This window comes from Loxodonta africana, chromosome 4 (assembly GCF_030014295.1).
Source record: "Loxodonta africana isolate mLoxAfr1 chromosome 4, mLoxAfr1.hap2, whole genome shotgun sequence".
Classification (NCBI taxonomy): domain Eukaryota; kingdom Metazoa; phylum Chordata; class Mammalia; order Proboscidea; family Elephantidae; genus Loxodonta; species Loxodonta africana.
Window position 1 is genome coordinate 98,949,473 of NC_087345.1, and position 19,076 is coordinate 98,968,548.

Below are 19,076 nucleotides of genomic sequence, written 5' to 3' on the forward strand. Positions count from 1 at the left end.
ATGAGACTAAATGGGCAGTTCCTGTCCAGAGGCAAGATGAGAAAGCAGAAAGGGACAGGACCTGGTAGAATGGACACAGGAAATCCGGCGCAGAAAGGAGGAGTGTGCTGTCACGTTACAGGGCGAGCAACTAGGGTCACATAACCATGTGTGTATAAATTTTTGTATGAGAACTGTAAACTTTCACTTAAAGCAGAATAAAAAATAAATAAACAAAAACGCTGAAATCTAGAAGAGAGCTGGTTTACTGGTGTCATAATGAGTTCAGTTTTTACATATGTTGAGTTGACAAAGGAATGTAGTAAGGTAAAGAAGACAGAGAAGTTAAAAGGCTAAAATGAAGAACAGGTTAGTGCAGTGTCAAAGAGAGAGAAAACTGAGTTTTGTCAAGAAGAGATAAGGATTAAGAGTATCAAATGCCTCATAGACATCTACAGCGGGTTGAATAGTAGTCCTCAAAAGATATGCCCACATCCTAACTCCCGGAATCTGTGACTACTGCCTTATGTGAAAAAGTTCTTTGCAGATGTAATTAACTTAAGAATTTTGAGATAAGGAGATTATCCTGAATTATCAGGGTGAGTCCTAAACCAAATGACAAGTACACTTATAACAGAAAGGCAGAGGAAGATTTGGGACTAATAGGAGGAGACACTTGACTACAGACACAGAGACTGGAGGATGCAGCCACTAATCAAGGAATGTTGACAGAAGCTAGGAGAGGCAAAGAATAGATTCTCCCCTAAAGTCTCCAAAGGAAGGAGGGCCCTACCAACGTCTTCATTTAGGACTTCTGGTCTCCAAAACGGAAAACCTGTTGACATAGTGGTTAAGAGCTATGCCTGCTATCCAAAAGGTTGGCAGTTCGAATCCACCAGGTGCTCCTTGGAAACCCTACAGGGAGTTCTACTCTATTCTATAGGGTTGCTATGAGTTGGAATCAACTTGACGGCAACAGGTTTTGGTCTTCAAAACTGTGAGAAAATAAATAAATTTCTGTTGTTTTAAGCCACCCGGCAGCCACAGGAAACTAATCCAACATGTGAGAATAAATGTAATTGATTTTGCCATTAAGCAGGAAGACACTGGTGATGTTCAAGAAAGCAGTTTCAGTAGAGTGGTGTAGGGAAAGTCATATTCAAACGTGTAAGGCACAGTTTCCCAACCTTTCTCAGTTCACAGTGGCCTTAGCATCTGAACCATTCTTTTTAATAGTGCTCCTAGACCAAAAGAAATACCTAACAGTTCAGTGTACAAAGCAGTCGGTTCCAAACACCTTACTCAGTAATTGTCCTAGCCACTTTGAAAAAGTTATCCTAGTGGTTTGAAAAAATAATACATATACCCTGAAAGGAAATATTTGATTCTATTTTTAAATAAGCACAGTTACTTACTAATGGGAATGCATGCACCTGTTAGGCACTACACAACTTCTCAAACCTTGGAATTAGATTGTAAACAGCCACTGTCACTTCCTCTTTCACACTAATTTTCGCCCAGTACTTGCTTTTTATCACAACCACCACCAAAAATCCAGCTTTGCAAAGATATAACATTAAGGAAAGAGATGCAGAGTGATCTAATGTTGAAACTGTGCACTATCTCTAACTAATGGTTTGTGCTGTGTAAAAAAGATGTCAAGTATCTCAGAAATTTGCAGTGCTCCCCAGGCAGCCCCATGAGTTCACTGTGGCCCCTGGAGCACCTCGTACATAGCTTTGGAACCATGGGTTTAAGGAGAGGTGAAAAGTGTATGTTGAAAGTGTAGATAGCATTTATAAGAAGTTCAGTAGAAACATAAGGAAAGAAAGTTAGAAGATGTTATTCAAAAGATTGGCAAAGACAACATTCAAAAGTTAAAGAGAAAGTCATATGATTGTGGTCAACTTTAAGATGTAAGCAAGAGGAATTAACTGAATGAGCGGGACTTCTACTACAATTTGTTCTCTTAAAAAGGTAAGATACAAAAGGAACAAAAAGTGGAACAGAGTTTCAGATTCTTAGGGAAACCTGACTTACTGGACCCACGAAGACTGGAGGAACCCCTGAATCTATTGCCCTGATGTAACATCAAACCATGAACCAAAACTATCCCCTGAAGTCATCTTTAAACCAAACAATAGTTCAGCTCAATTAATAAAGACTGTTTGCCTTGAATATTGAGCTCTTTCAAAGAGTTGTCTATATGAGATCAACTCAACAATAGTAACTCTAAAGTACAGATGAAACATTTAGGGGACAGTAAGACTAAGTTTTTTTTTTTTTTTTTTTTTTAAGACTAAGTTTAAGACTAAGTTAATAATGGTGAAACAATAAATGTAGAGATGGTGAGAATAGTGACACAATATGAAGAACGTAACCAATGTCACTGAACTACAGATGTAGAAATTATTGAGTAAGTGTATGCTTTGCTGTATACATTTTCACCAACAAATAATAAATAAAAATATGCTCAAAAAGCCATTCCTCCAGTTAGTACAATTCCAAACTTTTAATTCTGTCTGAAATAAACCTCATAAATAATAAATAGATTTAAACATATTGTCAGTACCAATGATAAACATTTTCAGAAAACAATAGGTCATATGAAAGCATCAAGAATTTAGTTTTTGTACATACATCCAAATCCAAAGCCATCAAGTTGATTCAGACTCACTGAAAACCTACAGGACAGAGTAGAACTGCCCCATAAAGTTTCCAAGGAGCAGCTGGTAGATTCAAATTGCTGACCTTTTGGTTAGCAGTCGAGGTCTTAACCACCGTGCCACCAGGGCTCTGAACTGCCCCATAGGATATAGTACAATAGAGGAAATTATTTATGTATAAACATCGATGGGACAACAGAAAGATTTCACTGACCACGCTCTGGATAGCTTAGCAAATATGTTTCCCCTTTTCAGATTCCCTCTTTTGCTCAGATGAACCTTGCTGTTTCAGAAACAATGTACCTAACGCCCCCTCAACTTGCAAGTTAAACTAGTATATTGGTAGAAAATAAGCACTTTCCCATGGATGCCAGGCTGATCCCAACAGAACTGAACTTTCCTCTTCTTCAGGACTGAGCACACAGTGGCCTTTCTAAGCATGAATGTGGAAGAATACTTTTTCTCATTACTACTTCTGAGGGGAAACCCTGGTGGCGTAGTGGTTAAGAGCTACGGCTACTAACCAAAAGGTCAGCAGTTCGAATCCACCAGGAGCTCTTTGGAAACTGTATGCGGAAGTTCTGCTCTGTCCTATAGGACTGCTATGAATCAGAACTGACTCAATGGCAATGGGTATGGGTACTTTTGAGCAATGCCAACTTCCTTAAGCAATTTCCCTTTGTACCAGGACATGAATCAGTCAAAAAACTGCAAGTGAGCTCTGCAATTTTCTCTCTGCTCAACAATGTTGGTAAATCAAAGCTGGTAAATCAGGGCGAACTATCTTGTCAGGAAAAATTGTGTTAGACTGAAACACCTCCCTATATTTCTTAAATCCAAAGAAGTCATAAAACTCCTATTTAATGTTGCTTATTCTTGAATATGAAGATCTGTTTGAGAAAGTGTTCAGCCAGCAAAAAACAGAACATAGCAACCTTGTTTGTTGTGATCTCTGTAAAGGAAAATAATTGCAAGCCTGCTAGTTAATCACTAATGAAAAATGTATTGCTTTTTTGAAGAGTAATTTCATTTACTTGCACTAATATTATTGATCTGGACATAGTATATTTTGATTAGCAGACTGTAATTTTGTAAATTAGTCAGGTCAAAGCCCTTCTACCTAGGAAATTTTAATCTACGAGTGACAGAAAAGCAGTACAAAAATTACTTTTAGGAAGGCAAATACATATTTATAAAAACAGAAAATGGAAAAGAATTTTTAGTATTATCTGCTGTCATCCTACAAATTTATTCATGTGAATTTTGAATAATTACTTGATTAAAAAATAACAGTGAAAACCAAACCTATTCCAACTTCATGGCAACCCTATGTGTTAGAGCAGAACCCTTCCACATTGTTTTCATGGCCGTAAATCTTTAGCGAAGCAGATCACCAGGTCTTTCTTCTGTGGTGCCGCTAGGTGGGTTCTAACTGCCAATAAAAAGCCAACCTAAAACAGAGCAATATCATAGTTTACAATGGAGGAACTGACCAGAGAGGGATCACTCAAGTCAACTGCCCTTCTCAGTCTGAGGAGCTCTTTTTGGAATGAGGAGAAAGGGAAACTTGGTCTCTAAACGTGACCAATCAAAAAAAAAAAAAAAAAAAAGTCTGAGATTGACTTAATTTAAAATAATGGGAAAATTGGGTGGAAGACAGTGTTCATATTAATTTTCATTCAAAAAAATGGGTAAGGAAGTGACCTTTACACGGGCTCTTTACATTAAATTGGCTAGATTACACACAAGTAAACCAAGAAGGATGTGCACCACTTTTTAAAACTGAAAATAACATGTTCGTTAAAATCGTCATTTCCACGTCTGAGTCTCTCCTGGCTGAACCAGAGCATGGCGGCGTCGCGGAGTCGCTGCAGCGCACGCTCCAGAGTGCAATGAGCCCTGTGCTGCCGGGCTGGGTTTCTCCCCCAGCGGAGAGGGAGAGCGCAAGGCGAGGGGCCCGGGCGCGGACCTCAAGTCTGGGCTCCCCACGGGCCAGCTCCTGCGCCCCCGCACGCGGCTGCCTGCTCTGGTGGCAGGCGGCAGGGCCAGCGAGGGCGCTCGGGGACACCGTCGGCCGGGCGGGGCGGGGCGGGGCGGGGCGGCCACGAGTCGCCGGCAGATGACGCGCCGGGGTCGGCGGAGAAGCAGCCACTTCCTGAAGCCGCCGGCCGGGGCCGCTCGCTGCACTCAGCGCCGGAGCCGGGAGCCCGTGGCCGCCACCATGTCCCACCAGACCGGCATCCAAGGTAACGACGCTCGGCGCGGCCCAGGGGAAGGGGCTCCCGGGAGGCCCCGCAGAGCCGGGCGGGCTCCGGGATGGGCAGGGCCAGAGTCGGGCTCCGGGCGCGGGGAGTCGGTTCCGCAGGGCGAGCCGGGCCCCTGCGCGTCTCCACGCTCCGGTTTCCCGGCTCTCCCGGCCTGCGTCCCTCCCATCCCGGCCCGACCGCTGCCACGTTGCAGGCAGACCTGAAATGCAGAGGACAGAGGAAACCGGTTTCCGAGGCGGCTGAGGTGAAGGGGTGTGCCCTCCGCCGCCCCCAGCACTAGCCCCGCTTGCCCCCTTTTCATCAGGTAGGGAAGGGCTGGAACCGTGGAGACTGGTCTAGCTGTCGAGAATCGGAGAGTTCGTTTCACTATCCAGGAGATATGGGTACATACTTTGATCATAAAAGGAAAGATTCCAGAATCTTGTTCACATCAGTGAGGGTACTTCCCAAAGTCTTACGCATCCTCTTCCTATAAAATAGGAACATGTTCTGAGAAACCCTAAGTACGGGATGTGTTCCGATCTTTTTCCACAGGGTGCTCCCCAGAGGAGCTGAAGTCAGACTTACGTGACTGCATTTAATCATCCCGTGCAGGCAGTTGAATGTGCAGTTATATCTGATATCCATTATTTCCTCGTTTGAAAATGGGCAGTCTAGTAAGAGCTCACCTCGTCAAAATCAAATGATATATCCCGAGGTTAGCCGAGATCACTTAACGAGTTCTCGTATAAACCCAAGCTCTTTCCTTTCCCCACATGAACCTTTAATTGTGTGTTTTTGAAGGATCTTTGACATCACCACCCCAACACATAACAAAACAGCCTAAACATAAAGGCATTATTTTGTACGTGTTAATTTTGAGTTTTAAATATGCAATTATTCACCTCATGCTTGAACATTATAGCAAGCACTACTTAAAATAATGTGGGCTCTTGCTGTCAAGTAGCACTAGAATGAAATTAGAAGAAAATTGAAGCTTTAGTATGAACACAAGGGTTAGGTTATTAAATATGTGTTTGCTCAGTGATCTTACTCCAGCTTTTTGAGAAATACAAGTTAGAGTAGTATAGCCGGAAGTATAAGATCGAATGCGTTTTATTGCCTTTATCTTTAACCTAGAGAGTATCTCGTGATGGGAAAATTTAGATAATGAAGTAATAAAGGAGGTGTCTATCATAAGCCTGCAATTGGACTAACTAAAGGAGAATGAAAGCAAGTTATTAACATTTTGAAACAAGCAAAAATATTCTTCAGAATTGTCATCTGTCTTTTGTTCAGTTTGAGTAACTTCAATATATTTACTCCAGTATTGTTTCTGCTATGGAATTATCTGCCTAAAGCAGATTAGAATTAATGTATATATATCTTTAAAATACAGTAAAATTTTTATATTTCTTAGCTGTATTCAATGTAAGTGATGTTATGCCTTTAAGTCTTAATCATCTAAATTACTGATAATAAGAGTTTTCTGCACACTCAAGATTTTTTTATTTGTATTGTAATTCATTCCTGTCTGCTTTAAGTAGCAAAGGAAAGTTAATACATATGTATAAAAAAAAGTTTACTTTTCTTTATCTTTTCCCACAGCTAGTAAAGATGTTAAAGATATCTTTGCCAGAGCAAGAAATGGAAAATACAGACTTCTGAAAATATCTATTGAAAATGGTTAGTTAAATGTTTTAAAATATTGCTTGTCCCTGGATTTTCGGGTGTCACGTTTTTAAATTTCTAAATTTTTGTCAATGCTTTGGACCATTAGTTAATACGAAACAAGTTCAAAGCTTGCTCTTTGTACACTTATCGGCCTTTAAGATAACTTAGATCCTGCACGTTTTGTGCAAGTCCCCATGGGCCCTTGCTTTCCTTCTGAATTCTGTAGCTTACTATCAGGGATACAGAAAGATGTTGTTTTTCAGTGTGACATCGTCCTCTCTTACTTTTGTGTCTCAGTTTCTGCACCACAATCCATTTCTAATGTTGATGCTTCCATATCTGGAATGGAAATCAGTAAACAGGTGATTATCAAAAAAAAAAAAAAAGTTCCTGCTGTTAATCAGTAAAGTTAGTTTTGAAGTAGAAAATTTTTCAAACTCTCCTATTTTTTCTACCTGATTGTAACCTATGCTACAGAAATGATTACCGTTATGTGTTATTTTGGGAAAGTTCTGAGGATGTAACAAAATATGGATTGATTCTTTTAAAATAATTCTGTAAGCGGTGCAACTGGTTGAGTGGAGAATCTTTTAATACTGAGAATTTCAGGGAGATTTGAATTTGAATAAAATTACTATTATAGATACTTGATCACAATGAATATGTTAAAACAGTCTATTGGCCTAATTTAGTTAAGTACCTTAAAATATTTTGCTTTGGAAAAATAACTTGTTCTTTTATAAATTGGAAGTAAATCTAATTTGCTTTCCATTTTTTGCTTATGCATTAAAAATACCAGGAATAGTTTGTAAAATATGCAACGTAAATACCATGTATTTAAAAAAATACAATTATCATACAGAAACCTCAATAAACATATTAAATGTCCAGGTACATGAGCTCTAGTTTCTATTTTATCCTTTTTTTAGCTAACTAATATTTTTAAGGAAGGAAAACACTATTTCCTAAACTATTATTTTCTGTTTTTACTTTATTTTTATTTTTGGAAAATTTTTAAAATAAGGAAACTACAAAGAATAAATAATACAAATACCTTTGTCTTTACTTAAATTAATAACTGCTAACATTTTATTAGTTGCTTCAAGCCTTTTTTAATTTGATGTTTTTCACCAATTAATTCCATTTCCTGACCTCTTCTCCCTGAGGCAGCTAAGTTAGAAATTTTTATGTTGTTATCATTACTATTTTAGTTTTTATATGTATCCCTAAATAACATAGAACTGTTTTAAGTTTTCTAAGTTTACATAAATTGCACAATACCATTTTATTCTGCATTTGTCTCTAAATGTTACTTTTGAAATTAGATTTGATACGTGGCGTGTTCATTCATTTTAAATATGAATAGAATTTTAGCATTTGACTATGCCATATATTATTTATCTGTGCCCTTTTTTTTTATTTATTGATGAAGATTTAGGCCATTTCCAGTTTTCACTATTACTATTATTCAGTGCTGTGGAAACCCTGGTGGCAAAGTGGTTAAGTGCTACGGCTGCTAACCAAGAGGTCGGCAGTTGGAATCCGTCAGGCGCTCCTCGGAAACTCTATCGGGCAGTTCTACTCTGTCCTATAGGGTCGCTATGAGTTGGAATCGACTCGACGGGAGTGAGTTTGGTTTGGTTTTGGTTTCAGTGCTGTATGTGTGTGCAGCAGATTTTTTTATGCAGAAACATCCATTTTACCTGATTCTTCAGAGTGACTGTATCAATCTATGCTTCTACATAAATTTTTAATCTGTAGTATTATGGCCAAATATGAGCTAAGCCTGTTTTTATTTAATATTTCCTCCTGTACAACTCAATGTTAATTTCAGAAATTATACTTTTAAGTGATAGTACATCTGTACAAATATCTTTTGTTGATAATTTATAATGTAGACATTTTGAAAAATGTAAATATAATCATACATTATTTGGGCATCCAATTCAACTATTATGATCATTTTTATTTGTTCCTTTCATATATTTCCATATGTATATAACTTTGTAACCATGCTATTCATAAAACCTTCATACCTACTTTTAATATTATTTCATATCATATTTTCTGTGTCACCACCTTTTTCCTTTCAACTTTTTGATAATAATAATAATTAGCAAATAACTATTTATTTATAGTTCTACTGTTCAACACACTGTAGTTTGGAATGTCAAACTGTTCATGTATCTTTTTAAAAATTATTCTTCATAGAGCAGCTTGTCATTGGATCATATAGTCAACCTTCAGATTCATGGGATAAGGATTATGATTTCTTTGTTCTACCCCTGCTGGAGGAGAGACAACCATGCTATATATTATTCAGGTTAGATTCTCAGAATGCCCAGGGATATGAGTGGATATTCATTGCGTGGTCTCCAGATCATTCTCATGTAAGTAATTTTTGTCATGCATTTAATGGTAAATGCTAGAAAGAATGTTTTTTTCTAAAATGTTCCTAGGCCAAAAGAAATGAAGAAACAATCATTTCCTATGAAAAGGAATAATGATTGGAAAAAAAAATCCTTGGATTGATAATGTGGAATCAGAAGTAATACACTAGGATTTAGAAGTCTTGCCCTTGAAATCAAAATACTTATTGATTTTAAATTTAAAATCCTAACTTTAAACTCATGTGAAGAAGCTGGACTATATGAAGAGTAACGCAGCATCAGGAGTGGAGGAAGGCTCGTTAAAAACCTGCATTATGTAGATGATACAACCTTCCTTGCCGAAAGTGAAGTGGACTGGAAGTGCTTACTGATGAAGATCAAAGACCGTAGCCTTCAGTATGGATTACACCTCGGCATGAAGAGAACAAAAATCTCAACTGGACCAATAAGCAGCACCATGATAAATGGAGAATAGATTGAAGTTGTCAAGGATTTCATTTTACTTTGATCCATAATCACCCATGAAAGCAGCAGTCAGGAAATCAAATGACAGATTGCATTGGGCAGGTCTGCTGCAGAAGGGCTTTTAAGTGTTAAAAAGCAAAGATTTCACCTTGAAGACAGGTGTGCCTGACCCAAGCTACGGTGTTTTCAGTTACCTCTTAGGCGTGCAAAAGCTGGACAATGAATAAGGAAGACCAAAGAAGAATTGATACCTTTCAATTATGGTGTTGGTGAAGAATATTGAATATACGATGGACTGCCAAAAGAACAAACAAATCCGTCTTGGAAGAAGTACAGCCAGAATGCTTCTTGGAAGCAAGGATGGTGAGACTACATCTCACATACTTTGGACATGTTATCAGGAGGGATCAATCCCTGTAGAAGGACATGATGCATGGTAAGATAGAAGGTCAGCAGAAAAGAGGAAGACCCTCAATGAAATGGATTAACACAGTGGCTGCATCAGTGGACTCAAGCATAACAGTGATTGTGAGGATGGCACAAGACCGGGCAGCGTTTTGTTCACATAGAGTTACTATGAGTCAAAACCTACTCAACAGCACCTAACAACAACAACATGGGCCTCTTTAAAAAAAGAAAAAAGCTAACTACTTTGCTCTGAGATTAATAATTGTAATAATTCTGAGAGCTAATTGCACATCGTGTGATTCGGAATCGACTCAATGGCAGTGGGTAATTGCACATCTTATTAAGTATTATAATATTCAGTATAATAGCTACCATTCAAGTTGTGGGCATGCCATATAAGCATTTCTTTAGAAAAGTTGGTTAGTAGATTGACTAAATAAAAGACCACATTAATGTATGAATATCACCCATTATTTTAAAGATTAATTCCTGTGTTCATTGTAGAAAAACAATGTTTTTTTTTTAAAAGTTATCTAGATGTCTTTCTGAAAGGATTATCCCATTCTCTTTAATTCCTCACATCCTGTCTGAAAGAAATATTGTATTTGCCAATGTAGGTTTATGAAATTGTTTCTGTTTGTTGGTAGTTATCTTCAGTAGTTTTTTGTAGATGCTGGTAGACTCTTCAGTAATGGTATATATTTCTTTTCATCTTTGTGCACCTCATAGAATGGTATGTGCCTTAGATACACCAAGAATATTGGATTACTGAACAACTTAATTAGTAATATCTGGGTTTGCTTTGAGTGAAATGTCAGTATCCAGGTTACTTCATTTCAGTGAAGTTTTTTCTCATCTTTTGAAGTAGTTTTTTTATTCTTGAGCTCATTTTATACTTTCAAAAAGGATGAATTTTAGAAAAAGTAGAATTTCCCCTTTTTGAAAAATATAACTTATAACATGAATTGAAATCTACCTTAATAGCCATTGATGTAACTACCTAATGCTCATTTTATGATTATTTGTACACATATATTTAAGCATATTAGTGAGTTTTAGTTTTTCACAGTTTATTTTTATGTGCTTGAACATTTTTATAAATTCAAACAGTGCATTCTTTTGTAATTACATGCTTTCATCTATAAACTAAACTTTCACAACTATATAGGTTCGTCAAAAAATGTTGTATGCAGCAACAAGAGCAACTCTGAAAAAGGAGTTTGGAGGTGGCCACATTAAAGATGAAGTATTTGGGACAGTAAAGGTACGAAACTTATATATTTATTTGGATTCTGTATGTTGCAATTCAGATAGATAAAGAAGCACTCCTAGGTAATGGGTAGGTAATACCTTATATGAATTCAGATTACTCTGTAAGCATAAGAATAAGAAAAAAATTGTTATATTTAATATGCAACTTTACTAATGAATATGTAGCTTTGAATTTATTAAGTTGTATCTATTTGACATAAGTGATACTGAAACATTACACTTATGCTTTTAAAATATGTTGGTATATTCTTTGTTAATTCATAGATCATAGACTTCAAACACTGAAATACACCTTAAAAAAAAAAAACTTTTGCTGCCATCGAGTTGATTCCTATTCATAATGACCCTATCGGACAGAGGGGAACTGCCCCATAGGGTTTCCAATGAGTGGCTGGTGGATTCCAACTGCTGACCTTTTGATTAGCAGTCCAGCAGTTAACAGACACCTTAGAGATCTAGTTCAACCCCTTTATCTAATTCAAAATTTTCGTTTGAAGAATGGGAAGATAGGGTTAGAAAAGTGAGAAGCTGCTTGAGAGAGACAGTGATTTTTAGATATCTTAAACATTTATACCCATATTCTAGAAGCAGTAGGCTATGTTACTTAAGCCAAAAGTCTGAGGCAGCTAAATTAATGGATAAATTCACTGATAAAATAATTGAGATAATTAGTCAGTTAAGATAAATTAGTTAAGGTTAATAGTTCTGTGTCACGGTATTTATATGGTAAATATATGTATTTATACATAAACACTTAAGAAAATTGAAGTATATTTTTTGAACAGTTGCAGTTTTTTTCAGAACTTTTATTCTGATTCAGAAAGTAATACAACCCAGTGGATCAAACACAAGACTTGATGGGGATAAATTGTTTGTTCACCATTAATTTTGAGATCAACTCACTTCTATGAAGTTTGGTCTTCCAAACCACAAAGTTATGGTGTTAAGTAGGCCTGTTTGGAGTATTTGTTTTTCTTTGAATATAAGCAGTGTAATATTTTTTCTGTGAGTAATTGTAGAATAATTACATAAATCATTATAGAACTTGCAATCTGAATTTGTTGATTATCAAATAATTATAGGACAAGCATCCTCAGCAGGTTAATTACAATTGTCCTGTAGACTTGAAGCCTGACCAGATTCATCGTATAACTGACACCCCCACCACCAAACGCACAGGAAAGATTTAGTCATTATAAAACTTCAGGAAATGGAGAGTACTCTTCAAAAAGTTTTGAAACCTATAAAATAGGGAAGTTAAAAATAATTAAGAAAAGAGAGTAAAATTCTTAACGCCAAAATACCCTTACTGAGATTTTACTTCTAGACAATAAATGATAACAGGCCATTTCTGTACTTACAGGAGGATGTATCACTACATGGATATAAAAAATATTTGCTATCGCAATCTTCCCCTGCCCCGTTGACTGCAGCTGAGGAAGAATTACGACAGATTAAAATTAATGAGGTAAATTACAGCTTTGAAACACTTGGAAAATTTTAAAGCGTTTGAAAATACCGTTAACAGATGTTGATAGGTAACTAGAGAACAAAAGAATGAGAGAGCTTAGGTTATTCTGCTTAGTTTAGAAACAAAACTATATGTTTAATGTGTTTTCAGGACAAAAAGTTAAAATGAATATTAAACTTCATGTCAATTAATAAATAGGTTTCTCCACTCTTTATAATGTGTGTGTCTGAATAAGAATAGTATCTTCTTTTTGGGAGTACAGTTGTTTTTAATTTAACTTTGTACTTCAAATAAATGGGAAAAGTGTGTTACCCATTTGATGTAAAGAATATTATAATTTAATAAGATTGTCTGAAGCAGGTTATTTTGTTATTTCAGAGACAAGTGATGACAAAAGAGTAAAATATAAATGTTATAGGATGTTTTATATATATGTGTATATATAAAAGTTATTTGAGTACTTGTTTATAATATTAGAATCAATAAATTTTAGACATTTTAGTTTATCATTTTTAATTATCTAATTATGAGTCAGAATAGCTACTTTATTCCTACTGAGATTTTAAAGAAAAAAACAATGAGCAGAAACCCCTAGTAGAGGAAGTAAGTCTGGAAAGTGGTTGAAAATTTTTTAATATTAACCTGGTAACAAAGATCTATCACTCTATTATTTTAACTCAAGTTATTGAGAAGGAGTTTTTATGGATTTTTTTTTTTAATAAGCTTGATAGTTTGTTTTATTCTTTGCGCTCAGAACCCAGAGGATCATATTGGGGTATGCATTTGCATATATTCTATGATGTTTCATTATCCAATATCATTTATGCTGTAGAATCTCCATTCATTTTTTTTTTTAATTAAAATTTCTATTTGACTTTCTGTTGCAACACTGCAAATGAGACCCTGTACTAGCTATTAATTATCGAATATATACAAATCTTAAACTTGTGCATTGAAGCTTTCTTGAAGTATCCTTCCCCCTTCTAGTACACGTGCACCTGTTTTTAGTAAAGAAAGCTCTATGTCTGGAACTTCTGCAGTCGTATAACTTGAGCTGTATTGTGTCTTTGTATACTGTCTGTACTCCTTTCAATTCAGTGCATGGTGTTTGTGTTGCATTTTATGTCCAAAAGAACAAAGTAAAGCTTTATAAATATTGTATGTATGTCACACTGTTCATAATTTTTCATCAGGTAAAATTTTGTAATTAATGTTTTAATCTGATAACACTTTAAAGAGCTTTTGCATCTCATTGAAATTTTCCCAAACCAAAACATATAAGCAAACAAAACCCCCAGCGCCCCACTACCACTGCACACTCATTTAAATGTTCACTCGGAACATGTTCATGATGTATCCTGCACTCTGCATGTTGACAAAGTACTAGCAGGACCATGAACAATGTGAAAAAGAGTTCGTTTTTTAAGTTCATAGTGTTTTAAGTGTTCCTTTAATTATGTATAGGTTGGGCAAGTGTTATATGATGTTTACTTTATAGAAATTGGGTTTTCTTATTATCTTTGCCATATGATACTGCTATGTGCTAAAACCTTACCAGTAAATTAAATATCCTGTCATATTTAGGTACAAACTGATGTGAGTGTGGACACGAAGCATCAAACACTACAAGGAGTAGCATTCCCTATTTCTCGAGAAGCTTTTCAAGCTTTGGAAAAATTGAGTAACAGGCAGCTCAACTATGTGCAGTTGGTAAGAGAAATGTTAATGATTATTTTGAAATGGCTGTTCTTAACTGCGTGGCTTGTTTAAGGTTTATTTTTAACCAGTTTTGGATTTTTTTTTTTTTAATTACAAACAAAATGTGTGTTCTTTGAGAAAAGTCAAGTAATAGAGAACTGTGTCAGTTCCTCTTATCTCCTAGTTTATTATACATTTTTTAAATGAATTCTGTGTTTTTCTGTTTTAATGAATGTTTTATTTCTTATTGACAGGAAATAGATATAAAAAATGAAATAATAATTTTGGCAGACACTACAAATACAGAGCTAAAAGACTTGCCAAAGAGGATTCCCAAGGATTCAGCACGTTACCATTTCTTTCTGTATAAACATTCCCATGAAGGAGACTATTTGGAGTCCATAGGTATATGATCCATTGTTTTTAACACGCTACTTCCAGTTTGGATATTGATATTTCAACACTATATCTTTACTGATTTCTTGCCCAGAGGGCTTAGATATTTCATGAGGCTTAATACTTGATTTTATTGATATACTACTAATTTTCTTTATTATTTTAATTTACAGTTTTTATTTATTCAATGCCTGGGTACACGTGCAGTATAAGAGAACGGATGCTGTATTCTAGCTGCAAGAGTCCTCTGCTAGAAATTGTAGAAAGACAACTACAAATGGATGTAATTAGAAAGGTAGACCTATTTTAAGATTTTCAGTTTTTGCTAGATTATTCTTGTCTTTTCCATGTAGCTCATGATACATTGTGATTTATAAATAAAAAATATAAATATATTTCTCTGGTTCAGGTCATAAACTCTTAGGCTATTACTCTAGGTACCTGGGGATGACCTGCCATCACTTCCCTTTCCTTACAGATATGGTAGCCACAAGCCACATGTGGTTATTTAAATATAAATTAATTGAATTAAATAAAATTTAAAAATCCAGTTCCTTAATTGCACTAGCCACATTACAAGTACTCACTGTATTGGACAGTGTGGAGTTTACAGAACATTTCCATCATTGTGGAAGGTTCTGTTGGACGGTGCTGCTAGAGCTACATACGTACGATTGTTTCTGGGCTCTTAGGTTAATAAGGACCTACAGTCTCCATTTATAACTGTGAATCATAGGATGGTTGGGAATCTTACTCGTGGTTGGGGAGGGAGGGAAAGGGCGTCAACATTTGAATTTTGGGAACAAAGCTACCAATTTTCTTAAATTTTTTTAAAATACGATGAGGCATGGGGAAAGATAAGATGTATTCTTGAGCCCCTTAACACTTAAAACTACCAGTATTTAAAGTACTAAACACCTAAGTTTTTTAAGTTCTTGAGAATCACCTTACCATGACATTTTATAGTACTGTTCGGCTGACTTTTTCTACAAAGGGTCAAATAGTAAATATTTTGGGCCTTGCCAGACCGTATGTCGTCTCTGTTGTTCTTTGTTTTTATTTTTATTTTTTACAACTCTTAAAAAATGGAAAAGACATTCTTAGCTTGGGCTGAATTTGGCCTGTAGATCATAGTTTGCTGACCCCAGTTATAGAGTGATTTCAAGTGGTGAAGAGGCCATGAGTAACGTTTCTTGAATATATAGCCGAATGTAAAAATGCCATGGGGGCATCTGACCTCTGATTTCACAAGGGGGAGAGAGAATCACCACTAACATTAGCCCAAGGCTGATTGCTATGAGATGGAGGTCAAACATACCTCCACCCTCCAACGCTTTTACCAATTCTGATACCAGTCATCCTTCCCATGGCACTGTTTGTCAGCTAGGTTCAATCATTTGTTGGCAGCGGCCACACAGAGCTCATAGACCATACTCATGATTATGGTGTTTATTAGGGAAGTAACAGGTTACAATCCCAGGATCAGGAACAACTCAGCATGCAGTTCTTCAGTCAGGACAGCTTATTCTCAGCCATGCCCACAGGCAGCTCTCTCTGGCCCTCAGCCCCTCAGCCCCTGCCCTGCTCCAGCAAGTGTTACAAAGCTTTCTAACTCTACCAATAAGTGCCCAGCGACACTCCCCTCATTCATTCCGTGGGTTGGCACACCTACTATAGTCAGCTTGCTCTATGGGCCAGGAAGCCCACTGCACTGTCCTGCACCGGTCTCCTGGTTCTGGTGCTGCCATTTCTCTGTGGCCGCTTCTCACCATTTTGTGTTATCTCTGATGTTAACAGCTCTTTCTCTGGCTCCTGGGTCTAAGAGGTTCTCAGCGCATGGACTCTAGGTCCAAAGGATGCACTTCACTACTAGCTCTTCTTGGTGGTAGTGAGGTCCCCTGTTTGTGCTTATGGAATGGCTCACTTTAAGCCTAGCAGGATAGCAAAACTGACCAGTCCTTTCATTAGGGCTCCATACACCTTATTGCATGGTTCCACCCTTGCAAGGGTTTTGGGCACCTTATTTACATTGGTAGCAAGCTGTCCAATCCCCTTGGTGGGCCACCAGACCAGGTCACAAGCACCTTATTTGTATAGTCCCACCCAGTCATTTTGGTGGGAATCACAAGACCATAGTGAGAAAGGCCATATAAAAACGATGGATCACACCACACTGACTAACTTGAGAATATAGTGGTGGCTTCTACTTTTAAACATTATTTAATTGAAGCAGTAAGAGGAAACCAAATAGGAAGTGGCTGTAGCTGATTATTCAAACAACTCAGGCAGCCTTTACCCCTCAAAAAAAAAAAAAAAAATGAAACTAATATGTGATGCGTATTTTCTCTTGCTGGAATGGGTATTTTGTATTTATTTATGACTATTCATATTCATTTCACACCTCAAAACTGACTTGCTTATATAAGGTTTTGAATGTTGTGTGTGCTTTTTTATATTGCATTATACTATTAATCTTGTCTTTTACAGATTGAGATAGATAATGGGGATGAATTGACTGCAGACTTCCTTTATGAAGAAGTACACCCCAAGCAGCATGCACATAAGCAAAGTTTTGCAAAACCAAAAGGTCCTGCAGGAAAAAGAGGAATTCGAAGACTAATTAGGGGTCCAGCTGAAACTGAAACCACTACTGATTAAAATGATTATATTAAACATGACAATACTAGTTTTTTAAAAGTACAGCTTTTAGTACAGGAGAACTGAAATCATTCCATGTTGATATAGAGTAGGGAAAAAACTGTAATTTTTAAAAGGTAGCACTTTTCACTTCTGTGTGTTTTTAAAATTAATATTATAGAAGACTCATGATTTCTATTTTGAGTTAAAGCTAGAAAAGGATTCAACATAATATGTTTAATCCTGGCACACTTTTCATCGAGTGATGAGTCCACACTTTCAGACAGTTCTTAAAATTTTATAGTTGGGCTAATTCCAGAAGGTCTAATATCTCAAAGTACGATACACTTACTACTCTATAGTGAGACATTTGAATTTTTTTTTTTTTTTAAGAAAGAAATACCTTAAAATATTCATTTTGCTTCATAAGTATATTAAGGAGCAGGTTGGATTATTTTCTAAGATGAAAATTTAGCGTGCCTAGGAGAAGGTGGAAAGTTGTATTTTCTGAGGAAGAATGCTCACTAGCAGACTGGTATCATGTCTGTAACTTTTAGTAACAGTCCTTTATTGCAGCAGTGTTTTCTATTTGGCTTTTTGTTTTTTAATGGCATTGAAATTTTAGAAGGTAGCTCATTCTGAAACCTTAAGGGTAGTAGATATTTTCTGCAGGATTTCTGATGACATTGAAAGACATGTTTAAACAGCCTTAGTGAATTCTCTTTCTCGTGCATTAAAAAAATTTCCGTTTTAAAAGTAAGCAGTTTCATTCTGAGTACTATGAGGCCTAATTATTTGTTCATATTGAATTTTAAATTAATATACAAAAGCAAACAGAAGTAGTCAAAAATGTTGGCAAAGTTTTAAACATGAAGATTGGGTTTTTTTCCCCCAAATCTGCATGTTTATTGGCACATTGTGTTCTTTTTCACTTTTGAGCAAATAATTCAGATTTCATAAAATTTTAAAACCATTGTATTCATCAGCCTAAAACAGATAAAAACTTAGCTTAAGAATTTTGTTTCAATTTATATCTTTTTTCAAAACACACTTAACTCTTTGCTAAAGCTCTGCATTTCCAGTTATAATTTAGAGACATTTTGAGCCTCATTTTTCTTTGATACTTGAAATAGAGGGAGCTAGAACACTTCATCATGTTTGACCTGTTAAACTTGCTGCAAGAGCCAGAACTTTGTGTAGTTGTTTTCTAAATGAACTGAGGGGATCCAGAATTTGGAATTTTTTGATCTAAACTTGATGCTGCATAAAGGTTATCAGACATGCACATTTCATAGTATAAAATATGAAGCACTCATTTCTAAACCTTATTACCTAAGGTAATATATGCACCTTTTGAAATCCAGCGTGTGTTCTGTAAGTAAAGCATATTAGAATTATGGGTTGACGGATTTTTTTTTTTTTTAATAGATCAGGAGTACTTGTGTGGGGTTTTGTTTACAAATAATCAGACTATAATATTTAAACATGCAAAATAATTGACAGCAATGTTGCACTTGTTTAATAAATGTATACTTTAAGCTGTTCCATGGGTGCACACAGTTACACATACACACAAATGATTGCATTGAGAACCTTGGAGCTATGTTGCAGACCATAGCTGTGGCTGTTATTTTCAGTCAGGAAGTTAACGATGGTATAAAATAATTCAGTAGTGTATGTTATTCTGCACCATCCACGTGCAATTTTACTCTTAAATTCCACTACACTACATGGAAGTAAATGGACATTCCAGAATATAGATGTGATTATATAA

General features: G+C 36.2%; 1 protein-coding gene across 2 annotated transcripts; it reads left to right on the forward strand.

The window, feature by feature from the left end:
• The first annotated feature begins 4,764 nt into the window (after positions 1-4,764).
• TWF1 (twinfilin actin binding protein 1) lies at positions 4,765-18,802 on the forward strand. 2 transcript variants are annotated; one of them, XM_003405726.4, is made up of 9 exons: positions 4,765-4,891; positions 6,500-6,577; positions 8,777-8,955; positions 10,997-11,092; positions 12,464-12,568; positions 14,156-14,281; positions 14,524-14,674; positions 14,839-14,960; positions 17,153-18,802. In XM_003405726.4, exons 1-9 carry the CDS (start codon positions 4,765-4,767, stop codon positions 17,321-17,323), a joined length of 1,155 nt encoding a protein of 384 aa, XP_003405774.2. In that variant the 3' UTR covers positions 17,324-18,802. The 2 variants fall into 2 exon arrangements, with proteins under 2 accessions (XP_003405774.2, XP_010594268.1); XM_010595966.3 differs by lacking the exon at positions 4,765-4,891 and adding an exon at positions 5,193-5,216.
• The last annotated feature ends 274 nt before the right edge of the window (positions 18,803-19,076 follow it).